Below are 22,122 nucleotides of genomic sequence, written 5' to 3'. Positions count from 1 at the left end.
AGTAAAAAAAAGTTAAAAGTTAAAAAATCACAGTCTAAAAGCCAGATCAGTCACTATACAAATAACCCATTATAAAATAGTTAAATGATCAGGAAGTCCAACTAGCTGGTCAAAACTGTACAATTCCAGCACATTTAGTATTAGCTAACTAAATATAATTTAAAACTCATCATACTTACTTGACAGTGGATAACGTTTCTCCAAGACACTGCATGGAATCAGAGCTGGACTGAGAAGGGCCATAGGAGTGTTAGTTTATCCGTGTAAATTTCCTAAATTTACGTCATTATGTGAAACAACTGTCCCTTAGTTTGTTGTTGTGATAGCATTCTTCTTCACTCAGGCTCTTATGGTCTGACAGCTACCTGAAATAGAAATGTGAATTTCAAATGTTACATTATTTATTTTTCCTTTGATGGATCTCATGGTAGAGAACTGGTTATAGGAGTGTTTTATTTACAGTAAACACTTGTAAATGGTGTTTCATTTTCTAAATAAAAAAATGTTTTTCTCTACAGCAGAGCAGAAAACGTTATGGTGCATTTGATGTTTAAACTGCTGCCCAGATGAATATGATCAAATCTGTAGTAAAGGTCTATAAAGTTGAGAAAACACCTTTTTAAATTTAAGAGCAATTGAGCCAAAGACCAAACTAATATGGGTCCCACTTTATATAAGGTGTTTTTTTTTTACTATTTGCATCAAAGAATAAAACAAAATAATAAAAATTGTTAGTTACAATGTACTTATCGTATTGCAAAACACTTTTGCTGCTATTGAGGCGGAATACGGTTAAGGTTAGCTACAGGTTTCGTGGTATGGTTAAGTATAAGGGTGGGTTAATGAATCAACAGTGTAATTACAGATGTAATTACATGCAGGTATTTTTTTTTTTGATCATTTATCATTGCTTTGGCACATAATGCACTCAATGATGGCATCTTTCACTTTACATTAATTCTTTTCTCACTTAGACAAACTTCACCAAAACTTTATGTAGCTACTTCACAGGCCAATTTACATTTGTTTACATATTCTTTTCAAAACTCTTAAACTTAAGTTCAAAACCTAGAAGTAATACGATATTGAAAGACAGTAATACGATGTTGAAATACTGTATATTCTAAATATCTAAAAAGAAAAATCTAATAATATCAAAGCAATTAAATGTAACTGGACACTTACACAGGTGTTAGTCTTTCAATTTCATTACCATCTATACAAAAGTGGAAACTTACAGGAATAATTTTGTACTGTAATGTAAACATGGACTGTGTAACATATACTGCAGTGCTTTATAATCAGCAGAGTGTCATTCTTGCTTTGTAAATAAATTTTACAAATAAAAACATTGAATATTGAAACCTAATGTTAGTGTTATTCAGGCCTGTGTTTAATGATTGACAAAGTGTGTTTGTTGGATGAGTTGATTTGAGACATATTACACATATATGAAATGTTATGGTAGTTTTAATTCATTTTGAATGTGAAATTGACTGCTGTGCCAAGCTGAAAGTTGGTTAGGAGAATAATGTGAAGTTTTTTGAAAAATATGACCCAAGTTTTGAGAAAAAAACTGTAATATAAAGTGGGTCCTATGTGAAAAGTATACCCAACATTTTAGACACTAGACTAAGAAAATGTGAATAAACTGAGAAAATCACACCAAAAAACAAACAACTAAGGATTTAAACTGTTCTTGATAAATTAATGCATCTTGAGCAGCCTATAACTAGAGCATCTATAAATGACGTTTCAGCTAGCTTTAAAAGTAGCTAACTGAGCTTGAACCTGAACACACTGTTGCCTCATCAACAATTCAAGGACAAAAATAACCCGCAGGAGAGATGAGGAATTTCTGGCCTGGCTTATTTTCCATTAAAATGACTCATCTGTTCCCCTTCTGCGGGTGGAAAAATGTATTGTAGGACTTCAGTATTGTTTTCTGTAAAGTCATTTCGTTAATGTACGTTCATGAGAGGAAAAATTTCGCAGGGCATCACTGCAAACTTCTTGTTATATGTCTTCTCCCTTTGAGGTTTAAAATAAGGATTAGAGATAGGGACCAATCAGGTAGCAGCTCCCACTGAATTATTAACCAATCAGAAACAGGGAGTCAATTTTTCACAGGGAAGCAAGATTTCAGCACAACACCAAAACCTGCAGCCTTTTCAGTTGTAGTTATAATCTGCAAAACATCAAGTGTTTATTTCTTCTTTTTTCCCCCCATTTTCTTTTATTTAACAAGACAAGCCACCGTGTTAAAAACCACACCAAACTTTATTTAAAACTGACCACATACAAAGTTTATTAGATAAAACTGCAAATATAAATTAGGAAAATTTATTTTAGGATAATTATTTCCACAGTATGAACATACACAGTCTCAAAAAGGCAGAGGGTAAAAGCAAGGAGTTTTTACATTTTTGTCTTAGTCAATTTCATTAACAAGGGATCCATGGCTAAAGGTGCAGTGATTGCATTTCACGTGGAAGGGCATCTCATGTGTTTAAAATGCACGTGCAGTTTAACGTGTTCATCGTACAAAATACCATAAAAGACTCAAACTCTTTAAAATCTCATTCCCACCAAGTATGAACAGGACAAATCTGCTACACTTAACAGTTTTGTAGGGGTGCTTTGAATTATAATGCCATCTAAATGTCTGGCTGTTGAATATACAAGCACACCAAAGCCCATAGAGAGAGGACTATGGGTAGTTTGATTTCATAACCGAAAAACAAATTATATTATTGCAGTTCTTACTTCAATATTCAAGTAGAAGAACATTTCTCAGCATGTTCGGTGAACAGTGATCTTTAATACTGGGTTGCTGGTGACCTATAAATAAAAGGGAACAAAGACAGCAAGCGAGGAACTGTTGGGTTTGTAACAGGAGCGGCATTCAACAGCTAGTCGAAACTGTTGTGACACCGCCTGGGTATATTGCCACGCTCTACAAAATCACCTGTGTATAGCCATACAAAGAACTAGCGAGGTTATATGAAGCGTTAAATTGCAAATCCCTGAATAAAAATAAAAAAAAGAGGAAAAAAAGCACAACTGAACAGATCGACCAGGATCTTGTGTTTAATACAAAGCAACAACAAAAATACAAGATCAACTAAAAACCATGTAGCTGCCTGTTGTCTGTCATTATGAAGCCCCTATAAATACAATGGCTGTACAGTTGGCATCTTTGAATGTTACTTGTGATGTCTTGATTCAAATGGCAGGAAGCCTGCGTTAAGGGTGGAGAGGTTTGAAGCATCTCAAGAAGTTTTTGTGGTGCAAGTTTTTCAGTTCTGGCTTTCAGTAAGATTGTCAGTGCATCGTGTCTGTGAAAGGCTTGAACTCAGCAGGTATCTCCCTTATTCTTGCACAAGTTCACAGTTCTCATATTTCTCTATCCGCTCAGAAGATGTCACTGTTGCAGCTGTTTTTAAAATCGTCCCTGCGGACCCAAATAACCTCACAGTCCCTCTCGGAAGCGACGCCCTCCACTGCGCACTGCTTTCTCAGGAGGGTCAACTTTGGGGGCGCTTGGGATTTTGGAGATTTGTCCTCCGAGAGTCCGTTAGGATCCTTGACTTCATCTCCTTCCACCGAAAGGGCCTCGAAGGTTTCCTCCAGGCTCGGATCAGAGGAAGGGCCCCGGACGGACTGGCAGTACTCGTCGTCGTCACTGAGGATGTCCGTCTCCTTCACGTCATTCTGGTTTTCGTAGTGCTGCAGGTCAAACTGGTCCTCCACCCAGCGGTCTGTGTCCTGGATGGGCTGCTGGGGTTTCCGGAGTGAAGACGACAGCGGGGACTCTGTCGGGGTGATGGGTGACAGGCCTTGGGACGAGCCGTCGTCAAAAACCACACCTGTGTCTATGGTGAAACGATTACGGATCAGCTTCCGGCGGCCGAGGGTTCGAGATGGGTCTGAAACTGCAGATGAATAGTAAAGAGAGAGTGAATGCCAACTAGTTTATTCAGTAAACCATTTTTCTCAAATTAGGAAAGAAAAACGGCAATATCATCTGGTGGACACAAGGATTTAAATTTGTTATGTAATAATCAGCTCACCCTAAAGCCTGAGACAAAAACTGCGGCTTTAATCATGTTAGCCAGAGAAAGACCGAGAGCGATATTGTGGGAGAGTTAGCAGGGATATAGGAAGAAGAGCAGAGAGAAGGAAAGTGTTGCAGAGAAAAGTAATCGATGTTCAGTTTGCGTCAGACATCTCAAACCTACCCGCTCGGTTTATGGAGGGTCGTGAACCCTTTAGTGCACAAAGCCGTTTCCCTCCAAAGGGAATATACTGCTGATTTGGAGGTAAATTCTCAGTCTTCATTAACTGACGTCGTTGTTTTTCCCTCAGGATGGAATGAACTGTCTTTAGGAAGTCTTTTTTACTCTCTAGAGAGCTAAACAAATAACAACAAGAAGAAATTCAGATATTTTACTGAGGAATGGGAATATACAGTTTGACAATTTACAGCGGTCCCAAAAGTATGAAAATAAAAGTATAATTAATAGTTCACCCGAACAGTTGATGGATCCCACTGACTTCCATAGTATGGAAAAAAATATTCCATACTATGGAAGTCAATGGGGTCCATCAACTGTTTGGTTACCAACATTCTTCTACATATCATATTTTGTGTTCAGCAGAAGACAGAAACTCATAGGGTGAGTAAAGGATGACAATTTTCAATTTTGGGTGAACTATCCCTCTAGGCTACACTTAAATGCATGAATGCTATTGCATTGTATTACTATCATATAGCGATTATTTTTTTATTTAAAGACAGATATCACAAATGTTTGAGACTTTTTTAAATGAAATGTCTCAAAAAAAATCTTATCAGATGCCACTTGGTTGGATATTTTTTGTTGTCTAATCAATGCAATGATATTCAAACATTTTTAAGAGTGTGCAAAAGCTTTTTGGGGCCATTATAGTTCGTTCTTTATTGGCCTGTAGGTCCTATTTTACACAGAGATTACACATTATCTCTTTTACAAATACCTTTTAGTTGAAGGACTAGAGCCGTGATATCATCAAGGGCACAGATTACCAAAGAAAATCTCATCATTTTCTCACCCTTATGTAATTCCAAACCTGTAAGAATTCAGTTCATATTTGAAACACAAACTAACATTTTTAATGAATGTTTCTCCTTTGAAAAACCACTAACCCAAAACTTTGCTTTTAAAAAGAACGAATTAAGTTTATTCTTGTGTTACAAAGCATGTTTGAGCTATGCACCATATTTTCTTTGCGTGTCATTGCCTATATGTGAATAAAAGCCTATAAAAATGAAATGTTCATCATATAAAGCAATCTTAAGACTTAGCTCAATTTCTTTTTTTAAGCATCAAAGTATTGCGTACGTTGACTTTCAATAGATCGAGGAACAGAAATCTCTTAGCTTTCAATAAAATATCTATACTTGTGTTTCAAAGATGAATGAAAGTCTTACGGGTTTGGAACAACATTGATGACAGAATTTTAATTTTTGGGAGAACTAAGTTCCTTGTGCGTTCAGTTTTTCTTTGCTTTAGTTTGAAGTCTATCGGTCAGTTTTCAGGGCTTAGGTGTGCATGGCGTTCTGGACTTCATCTCACCTGCAGCAGATGTGGAAGGTCCTCTCAGGTCTACCTTCAGATTCTGACCTCATGTGAACAACCTCACACAATGCAGATCCCTCTGAATCTGGGATGAAAGAAACATCAGGTTAACTGTATGCTGGTAAAAGGACTGTGGGAAAACCCACAAGATCAGGACAGGGTTAATGAACCTCATGGAGGACACGGACCCTGGGACAATGAACAAGAGTGCAGACCCCAAGTTCCTGTTGGATGACCTTTGAGCATCCACCATCAATAGGGAATAGAAACATTCTGGCCTGAGCCCACTGAGCCAAAAGCAGACTTTACTAAACTCATCAGGGTTCATCGGATTTAAAATGCATTCCTCGCACAGTACTTGTGAATCTACAGCTTTAAGCTATAATAAACCACACAATTCTCAAAAGGTCCGTGGGAAAAGAACAAGACTACTAGACCAAAACTTACTTGGGAGGTTGCGAACTTGGAGAGCGTCTGTAGAGATCATGTGTCTGAAACGAACCGGGTCTCGCTCATCAAGGACTGACGCTCTGTGAGATCCACCCTGATACAAAATAACACACAAAAAAAAAAAAATGAGCTCACTTAAAATACATCATTATGCAGTCAACCACCTGACACACTGAAAACAAGTTAGGGAAGGGATATATTCTCCAAACCACATTATAGTTTAAAATCACAAACAAGTGAAAGGTTTCCGAGTCCATGGTCACAGAGATTTGTTAGCCATGTGAAATAAGCCGAAGAGACAGCAGAAATTAATCAAGTACAAGATAAGGGCATCCCTGTTTCACACTCAACAATGTGCCCTTCAATAAAACAAAAACTACACCTCTTAAAAGCGCTAGTCTGCAAGCACTTAAACTTAGCTCTGCAAGCCTGTCACATTAATGAATAATGAAGAAAGGGAAAAAGCACTTACAATTTTTTTCTTGTGCTTCGAGCAGTCTTTATACACAAAAACAACTGCCGTTTTGAAAACTGAAGGAGAAAAAAAAAATGAAATAAAACATTAATACAAGACACACAGAACCATACAAACATTTACAATAGAGAAGCTTGGGGCTCTTTTCAGAATAGTCAGAGTAAAAATGTGACCCGGTGAAACTGCTAACTTCAATGGCAAACTGACCCATTTTAAAGTATCTGAAGGGTTTCTTCTTCTAAAATGTCTCAGCCAAAGGAAAAAAAGTCTGAATGCGTATAAGTGCAACTTTAATGCCTTAAGAGCCACAGAACAAGGTGGTTCCTCTAATGCCATTGTGCCCAAAGACACAGCTGGCCTTTACTGATGTAGGAAACCATTACTGTAGGGAACAGACTAATGAATAAGAGAACAGTATTCTTTTTCTGGAAAAAGCACTTCACGAGCACTCACCGAACGCAGCCAGCTCTGTGTCTCTCTTCCCCTTCATGAGAGAAGATGGTGGGTTGATCCAGACCACAGTGTCGTGCAGCAAGAGGTCACCCATTGACAGATCGGCAACCTGGGATACAAGTAAACAGCTGTAGAGCCAAATCTGCATACTTTTAGTGAGTTAGATGACGTCAGTGTGCATATCATGACATTTGGTAGTGGCATTAAACTAATCGTTGATGCTTTCTAAGGGAGACTCTAGTGGAATTGTACCTCTTTCTTCTCAGAGCTCTGCTCACTGATGAGTTGGTCAAACACCGCTCCATACTCCTCGTGAATCTTCTGCATCTCATTTATGTGACTGGCCACTTTGTTCATGGCTTTCATAGCAACTACGAAAAAGAAAAGAGACTCAGTAAACTGCAACTACGAAAAAGAAAAGAGACTCAGTAAACTGCCACTAAAGTCAATTATAGAGAGAGTTACAATTTACAAACCCCAGGTGGGATTGGATTCATCTGAATCTTTAGACACTTTTAACACTTTGCTTCACTGTTGGTAAAGGTTCAGGACCATTTTCAATTTAGAATTGCACTGGCTTTTTTGTTACTGTAGCTTTAAGAATATATGCAAATTACCTCTATTCTGATTGGCACGGCTTCAAGATTTTGGGGGAGATACATCTTGTGATTTTTTTGATAAAAATTGCAATTTAAAATGTGACAAACAAAAAGTTTTAAAAATGCAAATTGATATGTCAGAATGCCTATGAATAATAATTATAATAATAATTAGTAGTAGTAGTAGTAGTACCAGTAGCATAAGAATAAGAAATATTAAAATAGTGAATATTTGACTGAAATAAACTAGTAATTATGAAAAATGCATTTTACAGCACAACTGTAAAATTACAATACTAATATTTATAGGGATCCCTCAAAGCTTCCCTTTTGTTGACAACAAAATAATATAAGTGCTTATCATTACAAGTTTGGGAAGATGGTTGGTGCATGTTGCTTTCCCAAATGCAAGTTATGGTTTTATTATTCCAATTAAATCACGCAGCCCTATTGATTGGCTAATATTTTACACAAAGAAGCTAATATAGTTTACACTCACTACGCATTGATACTGGGAAGAGCAAGCACAATTCAAAAGAGCTAGCAAAATCCTGTCTTTTGTGTTGTTGTTTTTTCAAAACCTGCTCAGAATAGGAGCAGCATCATATTACTCCATAGATCCATTCGTGGCCTAACATTAGTTAGTAAGTATCTGATTCTTCATATTTACCATCCAGGTGGTAGTGTTCCTCGCTGTCTGGGTCGGTGAGAGAGTGAAGCTCCCTCAGGAGTAGTGGGTATTTTAGGACTCTCTGAATGGGTTTGATCAGGTAGGACTCCAGCGTGGAGGAATGCTGCTGCCTGGGGTTCCTCTCAGCCAGGAACGCCTTGAACTCCGGGTCTGTTTTAGCTGCAGCAAAAGATTGGAGAAATAATAGGATGGCGCAAGAATTTCATATCAGTGGTATCCTCAAACTAGGCTTTAATTTAGGCAGGGGTCTTATGTCAATATACTCAGCCCATGGTGTTCAAGCCAAGAACTACACATTCAAGTAATTCTTAGCCTCATATTTTATAGTCAAACACATTTAACCATACAAATATTAGTCAGCCTCTCATTGCCTTTAAAACTTGAGCCACTTTTCCCTACATTCACATACATCAGAGAAAAAGCTTTGGTGCCTTAGGGAATTGACAATTTTTTTACAGTAGACCCTTAAAGGGGGTCATCATTCTTCAGAAAGAAAAAACCTTTGGGGTACATCATTTCCGTTTGAGAGAGTAAAAAACACCCTCTAGCTTTGAATACATTCTGAAAACTGGCCTTTGGCAGGGGGTAGGGGTTCAGAAAAAGAACTAAGAAAGTGGCAAACTTAGAAAGCGTGCAAGCACTTAAACTATCCAGTCATTGGACATGACATTGAAATAAGATACCTCAAGGATCTAAAGGCTTTCTTGCCCTTTAAATCAGTGCTAAATGTGCTAATGCTAGTAAACCAGTCTCTGATAGTGCAGTTGTGCTACCTTTAGTAAGGACCTTGGGGACCTTTGTGTGGCTGGCGCAAAATGCACTGTAGATTTTAAAACGGTCCGCATAGTACAAGAAGGATCCGCCAAGAGAAAACAGTACTTTCTGGAAGTTAGAAGAGAATGAATTAGAAAACAAAGAAAGTTTCATCACAGAATGTCCAATATATAGTGAGCTTGCTTTGGTGCTAAATCATATTTAGCATCTACTCAGACTAGCATCTAATCTGACGAATATAACTGTACCTTGAACTGACCCACTCTCTCCAGTTTGTCTAAATTTGGAACTAATCTGGTTCCATCTTCCAGAGTTTTCAGAAACTCTACTTGAAATTCCACCATTTCTGCCAAGTTTCCAAAAAGGACATCCAGCTAGAAAGGTAAAGAGAATAAGAGAATCTTAAAGCCAATACCAATAACATTTTCAGATGATGATAATATTGATCAATTATATAAGAAAGATTTTTTAAAAAGAATAATAATAATGATAATTAAAAACACTAATGAAATATCTCACCTCATCCTGAGAAAGGAAGCTCTGCTTCTGCAGGGGGTTCAGGTAGCGCTCTATCAAAATGTTTAGGTCCTGTAGAGAGACAGACTTTTTCATAATTTGGTTCAGTGCAGCTTTTACCAATAAGGAGTGATTTTCATGTTTATTCTGTGTGGACATTCAGGACTGTTTCTATTTTAAAATAGAAACACACCATGCTTTGAAAACACAGCAGAAGATACTGACCTTAACATAGGTCCTCTCGGTGTCCACAAGCTCACTGATGACTTTACGGAGTTTATAAGCGTCGGAGAGCTGGCGGGGGGTGAAGAGAACAGGCATGGGCGAGTTGGGGCTGGGCACACATGATGAAGAGGAGGAAGATGCGGAGGAAGACGAGGAACAGAAAACGGGACCCTCAGTGGAATTCATATCATGAAGGTTGCGGCAGAAAGCAGTCACCTGCTCCGTACTCTGTGGAGAGAAACGATTTCAATTTAAACACCAGAAACAACTAAAATGTCAGTACAAAATAGCATAAAAAAAAAAAAAAAAGTCACGCAGGAGTGGAAAATCGACACATCTATTGATAAATCCTGTTCACATTTCCTTTCATCATCCTCAACTTGTCTGTTTAAATTAGGTAAAGCCAATAGCAAAACATTGTTTTAAAAGACTAATTTTAAGAGAAATCATACTTAATATTAATACTTAAAATTGTGAAAGAAGCATATGAGGATTATCCTCAAAGTGAAAAAAAATTGAAATAAATAAATAAATACATAAGATTACATACAAATACAATTACTACAAATATTATAATATAATATTTAGCACAAAACGTATATAAACACAATAAAAGAAATGCTACAATGACTCAAGTAACACATTTTTTAATTGAAAAAGTAAAAAATAAAAGCCAGCGCCTCTAAAATGTTCACCAGCAACAGGCACACACTCACAGGTATTCAGAGCATTTAAGAGTCAGAAAGAAGCATTTCCAGTTCCAAACAGATACATTCGGTGAGTTTCGGTGAGTTTTACTCCAAAAACAAGGCACATCATGCCTTATGAATGCTTGGATAAAGTGTAATTAGACCCTCTTAAAGTTATTTACTGCACACACACTTATATGTCAGATCTCTGAAAGGACTCTGATGGAAAATCCATCCACTGCCAGATTTCCCAAAGAGACGAACTGTTCAGTACTAAATTACAACAAAGAACATGTCAACAAAGAGTAGGCTATACACACTGCCCTTAGCCAAGATTATTTCAACTTCCCACCATTCAAAGCACACACACTCACTCACTCACTCACTTTCTTCCCCTCGTACTACAGAGCTAATCACAGAGAAACATTACACAATAGATATTAAAACACATCATCAAGCTTCCAAATACCTGAAATATATAAATATAATGTTAACATCCACCTAAACGACACAAACCTGTCCAAAAAGACAGATTACGTTCCAAAAGATCTTCAACCAGTGTCACATCTCGTATGTCACAGGATGAAGTTTAAAGCCAGCACTACTGCAAGAGCTCAGGCTCAGGGTGATGTTCAGGAAGAGGTGGAACAGATTCACAAAGACAGGAGGAACGGAGGACAGATGGGGCTTCCAGCTGAATGAATTCCTCTCATGATAAACACACAGTGACGGACTGAAAAAAAGCCTGCACACCCCAGCATGCCTTAACCAGCCTGGACAGCCAGGAGAGAGGTGGGGCGATGTAGGGAGATATGAGTAAGGAGCTCTATCGTTTTTTCCGGGTTAAATAAAACTTATGCTTTATTTACAAGATCTGTGGTATGCTGTCGATTAACATAGAAAATGGACTCATTCCTTGTTCTGTGAAAACAACATAAAAAACAAGTAGCCTACAGTAGTGCACCTACAATTAAAAGTCTTTAGGGCAAGCATTCAGGTGTAAAATAACAAATGTGAATCATATTTCCTAAGCATGAATTTAGTCCCAAAAAAACAACAACAAAAAAGAACAGCTACGTGAGCTGTAAAATGATCTAAAATCACTCTGAGGAGTAACTACTTTTCTAGGCGGAAGATTTTCTGGTCACATGCTACCGATTTATTCATACTAGTAAAATTCCTGTGAAAGGAGATTTCTGTTGGTCAATGCTGCAAATCCGTTGGGAAATCTGCGAAAGGAACTTTATATCACCCTATTGCAAAATTCTTGGTAGCGTGGATTACTATTGAAATTAATGGATTTTGCCCACATAAATTTGCCAAACAACAGTAAATGTGACAGCACCTAAATGCACTTCCAATGGAAGTCTATGGGCCATTCCAGCAGGTTTTAAAAGAGAAATGTTAGGCATGGTTTCACAGGTCTGGTTATGCTTACGGTTTTTAATTAAGCCATAATTAAACCTATTTATTTAAGTAACTTTTATGAACATGCCTTAAAAAAATCATTAATGGTGCGTGTATCTTGAGACAAAATGGCACTGACATATTTTAAGATGTCAGTGCAAGTTAAAACTGCTGAAATTTATATATTTTTCCTAAAGCACCCATTTGATTTTTTTGTTGTACAAAAGCATGCTATATGAGCAGTAAAATGATTTTTTTTTTTTCAATCACTCTTTTAAAGAGGGACTAGTTTTCTAAGTGGATGAATTTGTTTATGCTCTACAGATACAATTCCTATGGTTAGAATCTGCTCCATGTAAACAGCGCTTTATGGGTAGTTACCTCGTCTTTTCACGCGAAAACCAAGTGAGAGTAATTGGAAATTCCTTTTCAGCTAGTCATGACATGATTTGAAAGATTTGATATAACTTTGCAAAGTCTGGCTTAGTAAAAATCATACCCGCCCCTGCGCTCCATGCTAAAACATGTACATGCTACAGTTATACTACCAAAACACTGTGACAGTTTTTAGCGCTGCTACAAATCTATTATTTTATAAGGTACTTGGCTGTATTATAGAACTTAAAATTGTATTTAGCCCAGAACATCCCAGTTTAAATGCTCAAATTGTCCTATGCAACATTATACATGTTACATGTACGTAACATACTAAGCCGCTAAATCTAACAATACACACAGTGTGGAGCCCATGAACTGTTATGTAATGCTGAGTAAGTATCACACACACAAAAGCAAACATACTCAGGCTCACCAATTGCAGCATGTCATAGATGGACTCTGAGGAACGTTTGGAGTTCCTGTATCTCCACAGCACAGACATTCTGCCCCTCAAAGTTCACAGAAGTCACAGCAGGGTGACCCGTAATAAACACAGGAAGCGCCTCCACCTCCAGCTTATCTTTGCGTGCAAAACGTGTCACTACCAGACCATGAGAGCGAGAACGGAGCTTCTCCGACCAGAAACCGATACAGCGAATGAGTCTTCTCCACTACCAACTACAAGCCACGATAGCTTCCCTGTCCAACACAGCCTCCTCCCTCCTTTCCTAGAATTTCTCCCTACGTCTCTGCTTGTCTGAGCTGGTTTCTAGCCGGATGAATGGAATGGGGATCTGACAGCTGTGGTGGTACAGTAAACACACAGAGAGAGGGAGAGAACGAGAGAGAGAAAATAATAATAATCTTGTCGGCAGCAGGAGGAAGTTGACAGAAGGGGAGGGGAACACAGGGACACAACAAGCATCACATCATAACACAGCTGGGAAAAGCACAGCTTTCTCAGGTGAAAACGCCAACATGCCGAGAACAAAGAGGACAGGTGTGGCACAATGTTTGTCTTTATGGTGAAAGTATAGAAAAGAACAACCATAGGCAGAGATGGGTTTGCCAGAACAGTTAGTGAACAGGTTCTTCACTCTCACACACACACACACACACACACACACAATCCAATTTGGTAACGAACGTTCTGGTGTGCAATTATTTTCAGGGAAACGCACAGCTAAGTAGTTCCAGGCAGGTTTAGACCGCATTACAGTTCCATATCACCTCGCCAAATGATTTAAAATATTTTAAAGCTCCTAAAAGCCTACAACAGCAAAAGAACCAAATCCCACAATGACACGGACCAAGCAAATAATATATTATACAATTATAGTTTCCATGTTTTTTGCCACTAAATTACGTTTTATTATGTACGGAAAGCATATACTGTCTTTCTCCCGCTCTATCTCCCACTCAAACATACAGTACGGACACACACTGTTGTCAGTGTTGAAATGTGCTGTCAGTGCTGCTTTGACGATTTTATGAGTAAAATAGTTTAACAACTTAAAAGCTACATGAATTTCTTACAAGTGAGGTAATAATGGCCGTGATCTTGGAGCAGATAAACTTACAGTTTTGCTATTAGTAGAGATGCTGCTGTCGAACACTGCTAAGAGACACACTCAGATAATTCAACATATACCCTCCATTAATCTCTCCCTCTCTCTCTCTCGTCCTAATAACTGCATAAGTCTGCTTTCAATGGCTTTAGTCTCTGTTAATAGCTCTAAAATGACGTTTTGGAATTGACAACGGAGGCTTGGGGTTAGATGCGTGAGAAATTAGTCCTACACACGAGTGTTTTAAGGACAAAAACGTCTTGAAATACTTAATCTGAACAATGTTTTGAGGTATGGTAACCGTAGTACTAGCAGAATAATTGACTTCGGGCCGTTGAATTATACCATATATAATACACATATATATTCCATATATAAATTCAATAAAAACTGAAAAAAATACTGTTAAATGACAATCAAACCTTCACCCATTCAGCCAGCGCTTCATCACGAGTTCCAACATGCTTGCTTTATTAGAAGAGCTAATGTCTATCTTTCAGGCAAAGTTAGCAGACCCACAGTCACACACACTTTTCAGGAGCCTTTATTGGCTTGTTAACTCATCTTATCAATGCATAGACTCATGGAAGTCAGGAAGAGGAATGTTTCCTTCTCTGGAAAGCAGAGAAATGCCCTTATCAGGCTCTGAAAGAGACTTCTCAACTGCACAAATTAAATGTACAATGTCTTGACGGAGCTTTAACTTTTCAAAACTGTGTGTGGAATTATATCCAAGGTTATCTAAACATCAATGCATTTTAATTGTAACCTTTAAAATGTAAAAGCAAACATTTCAGACTTGTCTACCATGCATGCTACTAAAGCTCATGGGCTCCAATATGAAATTACAGCTCTGCTTTAATGGCAGAACAGCATTGGTTTGCATGCCCAAGTCAAGAATCACCTCCGCTTATCCAATTTCTCTCTCTTTCTCTCACAACTCACCTTACACACAAGCTTAACGGCTTTGCAGCACCTCAGAGCATTTATGACTGGCAAAACATGCAAATCCATAAATTTCTCAAGAGATTTCATGGGATGCAGGTTGTAACAAGCATAAAGCTCCACATCATGTGCATCCTCAAACCAATCACGATTAAAAGAATCCTGCAGTAGAAACCTCCTCTCCTTCTCACACACACACACAGCTAAGCCACGCTGATGTGAACAGTCAATATTTAGACAGTTAACAGCCCAAATCCATAAACATGCATTCGTATTTCTCTCCAGAGTGATAACTCGAGGGCAGAACTGCTCGGCTGGCTGAACTTGCATTCTAGATAAGTCTGGAGACTGGCAGGGGAAGAACTTTTTAGGGTTTAGCAGGATGTTGAACCACCCTCTGTGAGATACATGCAGTCATTATCGAGGTTGGAAAAATAATGAAGTCCTCCTGTCCTTTGTCTTCTAGGTTGTCTGTTTCCTGCGGCGGGTTTCTCCATAATTTATCAGCGTTAAACGATTCGAATCGATGTGCATAATCAAGCAATTAGAATGCAGAGCTAATTAAAGGAGATGTCCCCCTCTCTTTCACCCTCATCTCAAAGCGAGAAAAGAAAACATAAGTGACGTGAGATAATAACGATAACCGGCCGTGTGATTAATATGGGAAGAGAGAGAATGAGAGAAAATGAAGCTCATAAATTATGCCCAGCTGAATCAGCTTCTCTCTGCCTGTCTTTCTGTCAAAACCACATACAAATACAGAACAATAGACAGTACAGTGTAAGAGAAAGCTTTCAGTTGTGCTTTAAGAACTCAAAAACTAAATAGACAAGAGAAAATGTGTAAACTTGGTAAAATTAATGTCTGAATAGAGATCTAATTCGGGTTTAAGGAACACACAAAAAACATACCCATCATAGCAAACATTCTGCATTTTTAAGTTTTTAATAAAGTAGGTTTATTTGGAATTTGAATTAAAATGACATCGGCATGTCCTCATTATGTAGAGGGCGTGGAATTTTGTTCAGGAATCTGACTATACAAGTTGCACGGTAGTATCCGTTTAAAGAAGTGAATCAAAAGTAGCTTGTTTGGGAATAAGGCTACACAGTTTGCCTTGTTTTTTTTAATTCACTTTTAAGAACGGGGTCATAAGAGCCATGCATCCAAGAATCGGACAACACTGATCACGCTGTGCGTTTCATTTTGTTTCATTTGTAGAGTTATTGCTGAATAAGTATTGCAGGAAACTGTCAGTATTTTAGTACAGCGTTCCTTTTGCATCACATGTGCGTGTGAGAACCTTTAACACAACTGAGCGAGAAGCAGTAAACCAGAATTAGACTTTCCCTTCCCCGGTTTGACAGTGTCAAAAGAGCGTTCATGACAGTCTATTTGGTGTGGTCATGTGACTGCATGTGTCAAAACGTCAGTTACCAGCACAAAACTCATATCCTACCAACTCATTCAACAACACGACACTTGGGTGGGACAGAGGGGAACGGGACAAGACAAACACACGCTCTGACAGAATGTGGTGTTGCTGTGGGTGAATTATTAGGGCTAAATGTGTTTCTGCAACAGATGGTGTGTTGGAGAACAGGCGAGAGAGACTATAGCCGGCTGGTAGTGTCGGTGTGACAGACAAGGACACAGAGAGCAAGAGGGAGCAAGAGATAGAGCGTGTGAGAGAAAAAATACCCAAAAAAAGAGGCCAGACATCAGGTCAGTTAACAGAGAAAAACAATCACACTGACCTACAGAGAGAACACAGAAGGGAAAAGAAGAAAGTTTGCACCATCATGAGAGAGACGAATCAATCCTGAGACAGACTTTATAACATTTACTCTGGGAAAAACATTGCAGTGTGAAGTGGAAGTTGCAAAGTGTGTGTTTTTGTATACAGTGGAGTCCAAACCTCTTAGACCACATTGAAAATCTGGGATTCAAAATTAAATTTAACCCTGGAAATAAAAGTAAAAGAAAGGTGATGTACAACGATTTAGAAATATTTAAGAGAAATATTCTAGATCACTAATTAAGCAAATTTGTGACTTTGATCGTGTGACTCTTCGTACAAGATGCTCTTTGGGTCATTTTCAGATCACATGATCATGCGGCTCAAGTGCTAATGTTATTAAATAAAAAGATGGACAAACCAAATCATGTTCATTTTTCAGTTCACTCAAATTGTTCTGCTGATAAAATTTGATATTATGTAATAATATAAAACTAAAAAAATTATCAATGGACCCTTTTCACATTTCCGAGGTTCTCAGAAAGAAGAATAGTCATAGTTGTGTAAACTTATATAGTGGTGAACAGAAACTGCAACATAAACACACACACACATATATATATATATATATATATATATATATATATATATATATATATATATATATATATATATATATATATTAGGGCTGTCAGTTAAACGCGTTATTAACGGCGTTAACGCAAAACCATTTTAACGCGATTAATTTTTTATCGCGAGATTAATGGTCTTTTTGGTCTAGCAAACTCTGTAGTTTTTTTTCACATGCTTTTGCAACAGGACGCGGCATGCGCGGCGCTGCGCTATGAAACCCATTCATTTCAAGGGCTTGCGCCGTGCGAAGACGTTTTGTTGCTTCGTCGACCAAAGCGCAAGTGGATCTAGCTAGACCGGAAACAAAACAACAGGCACGCGCACACACACTTGTTTGGGCTTGCGAGCCGGCCAAATAGGTTAACGTTACGTTTTGAGTGGATGACGAGCGCGAGACGCCGAAATGGATGCCAATAAGATTCTGAATGGAAAGTTTACTTTTAAAAGTTGGCAAATGGTTCCATTGACTAGACCAAAGTGATCTGTGTGTTTTGTCGTTATGAACTGAGCTATCATCATCGCAGCACGTCCAGTCTGAAGTACCACTTGATGATGGCCAAGCACACACACACAGCTGATGCGAATTCTCCGCCCCCTCGTCAATATCAGTACCTCGTCAGTATTTCTTTCACCCTTTTATTGATGGACAGTGTTACATTGTGATACAAAGAAATTATTTGCTCCAAGTGAGAATGTTATTGTGAAATTGAACACAGTATTGCCTATGTTGTTTTCAATAAAAAAAAATGTGCACAAAGCAAGCAATCCACTTTTTTCATGTCGATAAGAGCATTAAAATGAGAAAAAATTATGAACAAAAAGAAATCAAGAGACATTTAGAATAGATAAAAATGTGCGATTAATCACGAGTTAACTATGACATTAATGCGATTAATCGCGATTAAATATTTTAATCGTTTAACAGCACTAATATATATATATATATATATATATATATATATATATATATATTATTCTGGAATTTGAAACAAAGAATAGTTATACATGTAAAAACCCTCAAGCCATTCTAGGTGTACACAACTTTCTTCTTTCAGCCGAACACAGTTGGAGTAATAATAAAAAATATCCTGGCTCTTCCAAGCTTTATAATGGGAGTGCATAACTGAGATTTTAAAGCCCCAAAAAGCGCATCCATCCATCATAAAAGTAATCCATACGGCTCCAGGGGGGGTTAATAAAGGCCTTCTGAAGCGAAGTGTTTTTGTAAAAAACATATTTAACTTAATAAACTATAATGAGCAGCTTCCGGTAATGGCCGTACGCGAGTCGAGTTCCGGCCGAAGAGTGACCTCTGACCCGACGCATGATGTATTAATGAACGCAGAAGTGCAGAGGATAGAGCAAATCAAAACACCGGTCATGAATAAGAAGACTAAAACGAGAATATTTAAAGAGAAATGTTTGAGGATTTCGATACAATAGAAGAGGAGCTTGAGTTTGTTGTCCAGCTCTATTCAATGGATGGATGCGCTTTTTGGGGCTTCAAAATCTCAGTTGCTATTTGCCATTATAAAGATTGGAAGAGCCAAGATATTTAATATAACTGTTTCTGTTTGGCTGAAAGAAAAAAATGACATATACACTTAGGATGGCTTGAGGGTGAGTAAATCATGGGATAATTTTCATTTTAGGGTGAACAAACCCTATAGAAATGCAGCTTTACAGTCTGTGAAAGGGGGCACATTCATTAGTGGTCACAGACTTTTGGATCTTTGAGTACGAGTATGTGTTGACAAGTTTCATCCATCCATCTCTGATCTTGACCTCAATCAAGTGGACTATGTCATCACTAACACTCAGTGTGAGAGTATGAGTGTGTGCACGTGTGAAGATCCGCAAGGCAAGACAACCTGTCTTCCCATCTGCTGCAGTCTCTGAAATCAAAGGTCACTTAGATCACATGACACAAAGCTCTTAACCAGCCATCTGATTTCAGTCAGCCTCGGACCCCAGATGACACTCATCATATCAGAAAACAGAGTCTGTATTTACCCACCCCAAATAACAGCAGAGGCCACAGAACGTAAATACATAATGACCCTGACAAAAAAGAAACTGGGGTGACATGCTCTCTGCATCAAAACCAAAAGCTCAATCTAGTACAATACAGCCAGCCAGACAGTTGTAGGTTTGAGTAGAGATTTTTTGATGAATCTTCATGGCAGCTGGTCTCTAACCTTGTGTGCTGAGTCTACTTCATCCTCCAGGCTGTCGGCAGGGCTTTCAGCCATTAGGTTTACCCTGTCCTCCACCGTGTCATCGGGGCTGAGCAGAACCAGGCCAAGACCTTCATCTAGGATGTCCTCTAGGGGGAGCAATGAACAAAGACAGGGACTGGGTTAGCAACCAGACCTGGGATGAGCAACTCTGGCCCTCGAAATCCACTTTACTGGAGAGTTTCACTTTTCAACCCTGATCAGACTCATCTGCCTGTAGCTTTCCATTAATCCTGAAGACCTTGATTAGCTCGTACAGGTGTGTTTGATTAGGACTGGAGCTCTGGAGCTAAACTGCAGGAAAGTGGATCTCGAGGGACAGAGTTGAGAACCCCTGAACAAGACTGTACCATGGCACAAGTTAAGTTTTTTTTTTTTTTTTTAAGAATTTTAAAAATTCCAGCAAGGATACATTAAACTGATTAAAAGTGACAGTAAAGACACTTACAAAATTACAAAAGATTTCAAATAAATGCTGTTTTTTCTTTTTAACTTTCTATTCATCAAAGAATCCCAAAAAACATATCAAGGTTTCCACAAAACTATTTAGCAGAACAACTGTTTCCAACATTGACAATAAGAAACCTTTCTTGAGCACCAAATCAGCACATTAGGATCATGTGACACTGAAGCAGGGTTATTATTGTAGTTAACTAAAAGCATAAAAACATTTTCATTACTTGAAATTAACTGAAACTTATTTTATTCCAACTAGTTGCCAAAGCAACATTTTTGTTTAGTTAAGTTGAAGTAAAACAACTAAAGCTTAAAAACTATGTAGACATTTTTTTAAAAAAAACATAAAAAATGACAAACACAACAAAATTAATAAAATATTAAAATAGGAAATGAGAAAATAAAACCTAATACGCTCTATGCACGAACGCTGCTGACGTATTTCCGGTAGGATCTCAGCCAGCGTCTTTACTTCCGCATAGCGCGAAGTGTATAGCGGCACAACTTTAATAAAATTCATTTTCTCAGAAACGGAGACAACGATTTTAGAAACTGATTCGCTAGTCGGATTTCGCACGATATGAGAGAATACTCACCCTCAAAGTTGTCGATGTAGGTCGAAATATATAATTTAAAGCCCTTCTCTTTCTTACTCTTATGTGTGACAGCTAACTGCCTCACAGTGTTGTTAACATCATTCACATCAACCGCAGGAAGTTTTTGTAAACAGCGAGTGTAATTTGCCATTATCTCCACCTAAGGCAAACCCGGCTTCTGACGCAGCACCGGATGTAACTGGGCGGGCTGAGACAAAACGCGGAAGCGATCGTGCATAGAGCCTATTCAAAATATTAACAAAAACTGTATATCAATGATACTAAAATAATACTGAAGACTGAAAATCACAGGAATAAATTACATTTTAAAAATGTATTAAAATAGAAAAGTTATTTTAAACAATATTTCACAGTAGTACTGTTTAACTGTATTTTAATTAAATAAATGCTGTCTTTAATCTTACTGACCAAAAACTTTTAAATGGTAACGTATCTCTAGTAGTATGTTGATGTACGCTCAAATTCTAGTGCTGATTTTTATGATTTCAGAATGACTTAAAAGATTGAGTAATGGCAAGAAAATATGGAAATATATGAAAAAAAAAATAAGACAGTGGTGAAGAGGTTTACCCTGACTCTGGGAAAAGATGTCAGTGCAGAGGTCCTGCGCCCCGTCCGATCGGCGGGGAGGCAGCTGGCACAGCTGGTGTGGATCGGTAGCGGGCAGTGTGCTGACAGTCAGGGTGAGAGAGGGCAGAGAAAAAGCAGCCTGCATGTCTGGCAGCTCCAAAGCGCTCGCCGGCTTACTGTTCAAGTTCAGAATCTCATCACCTGCTCGGAGACCTGAGCACACACAATGTTTTACAAAAATTAAAAGACAAACACAAAAAACAAGTTTGTAACCCCTCAACATTTTGTTACATCACTCAAACACAGAAGCAGACAAAAATATTCATGAATTCCCCTTAAAACATTTAAAAAGTCCTTGTTTTCTTACAGAGGTGCAAAACTAAATGCTGTCAGAGGTTAATTATTAATGCAAAAAGTTAATTATTCATATAACCATGTTAGAGAATGATTACATCCTTATTATTCAAGTAGATTTGCTGTGTATGTTGTACAAAACAGGATGAGAACAAAGGGGGAAACGTGTCTGCTCCTCCCCCTTCCTTAATTATCAATTACCAATACATCAGCTGCTCAATTAGCCTCAAATAGCTCAGTTAACACTCTTTAGGCAGGATTGGCACTTTAAATGATTATTGATGTCCATGCCCAGCCTCCCAACTCTTGCTGGAGCTAAATTTCCCTCTCTGTTTCTGAGCTTTTATGAATGCTGTATGGATTTACACACATGCATGCATGCATGCATGCACACACTGCCTTAAGTGTGACCCAGTTACATGAAGCAAAATGTCAGCTGTAATAAAGGTTTTTCAATGGATGGCTCGGCTCTGCCCCAGGCAATAGAGTGATGATGAATGTTGGGGTGATGTCATCAACAAGCGCCCCCAGTGCTGTGCGTCCAAACTGTCCTGAATTTGAGTATTACCTCCAGCAAGTTTGTCTGTGCGTATTTCACATACATGCACGCACACACACACACACTTCCATTCAGTTTGGACAGCACATGGTCCTGATGAGCCAATTTTTTGTTGGGGCATATTCTTCCCAAAAAAAGAGGGAATTGCTTCCCACACTGTCCGATTG

At 38.3% G+C, this 22,122-nt stretch overlaps 1 protein-coding gene across 7 annotated transcripts in view; it reads right to left on the bottom strand.

The window, feature by feature from the left end:
• Positions 1 to 2,261: 2,261 nt before the first annotated feature.
• tiam1a (TIAM Rac1 associated GEF 1a) overlaps positions 2,262 to 22,122 on the bottom strand; it is a 74,079-nt gene continuing 54,218 nt past the window's right edge. For all 7 annotated transcript variants that reach the window (XM_077242664.1, XM_077242665.1, XM_077242663.1 and 4 more), the window contains 14 exons: positions 21,043 to 21,255; positions 19,361 to 19,488; positions 9,805 to 10,032; positions 9,583 to 9,651; positions 9,312 to 9,437; positions 9,063 to 9,171; positions 8,269 to 8,448; positions 7,252 to 7,370; positions 7,000 to 7,108; positions 6,544 to 6,602; positions 6,069 to 6,165; positions 5,619 to 5,706; positions 4,242 to 4,414; positions 2,262 to 3,935 (listed from right to left, as the gene is read on the bottom strand). In XM_077242664.1, the coding sequence (XP_077098779.1) occupies positions 3,415 to 3,935; positions 4,242 to 4,414; positions 5,619 to 5,706; positions 6,069 to 6,165; positions 6,544 to 6,602; positions 7,000 to 7,108; positions 7,252 to 7,370; positions 8,269 to 8,448; positions 9,063 to 9,171; positions 9,312 to 9,437; positions 9,583 to 9,651; positions 9,805 to 10,032; positions 19,361 to 19,488; positions 21,043 to 21,255 (2,219 nt within the window). In that variant the 3' untranslated portion in view covers positions 2,262 to 3,414. The remainder of the gene's footprint in view (positions 3,936 to 4,241; positions 4,415 to 5,618; positions 5,707 to 6,068; positions 6,166 to 6,543; positions 6,603 to 6,999; positions 7,109 to 7,251; positions 7,371 to 8,268; positions 8,449 to 9,062; positions 9,172 to 9,311; positions 9,438 to 9,582; positions 9,652 to 9,804; positions 10,033 to 19,360; positions 19,489 to 21,042; positions 21,256 to 22,122) is intronic.

The sequence above is a fragment of the Siphateles boraxobius genome, unplaced genomic scaffold, assembly GCF_051911475.1.
Source record: "Siphateles boraxobius isolate OS27281-9 unplaced genomic scaffold, OSU_SipBor_1 25, whole genome shotgun sequence".
Lineage (NCBI taxonomy): Eukaryota > Metazoa > Chordata > Actinopteri > Cypriniformes > Leuciscidae > Siphateles > Siphateles boraxobius.
Note: the sequence above shows the minus strand (reverse complement) of the source record. Positions and strands in the feature narration are given on the sequence as shown.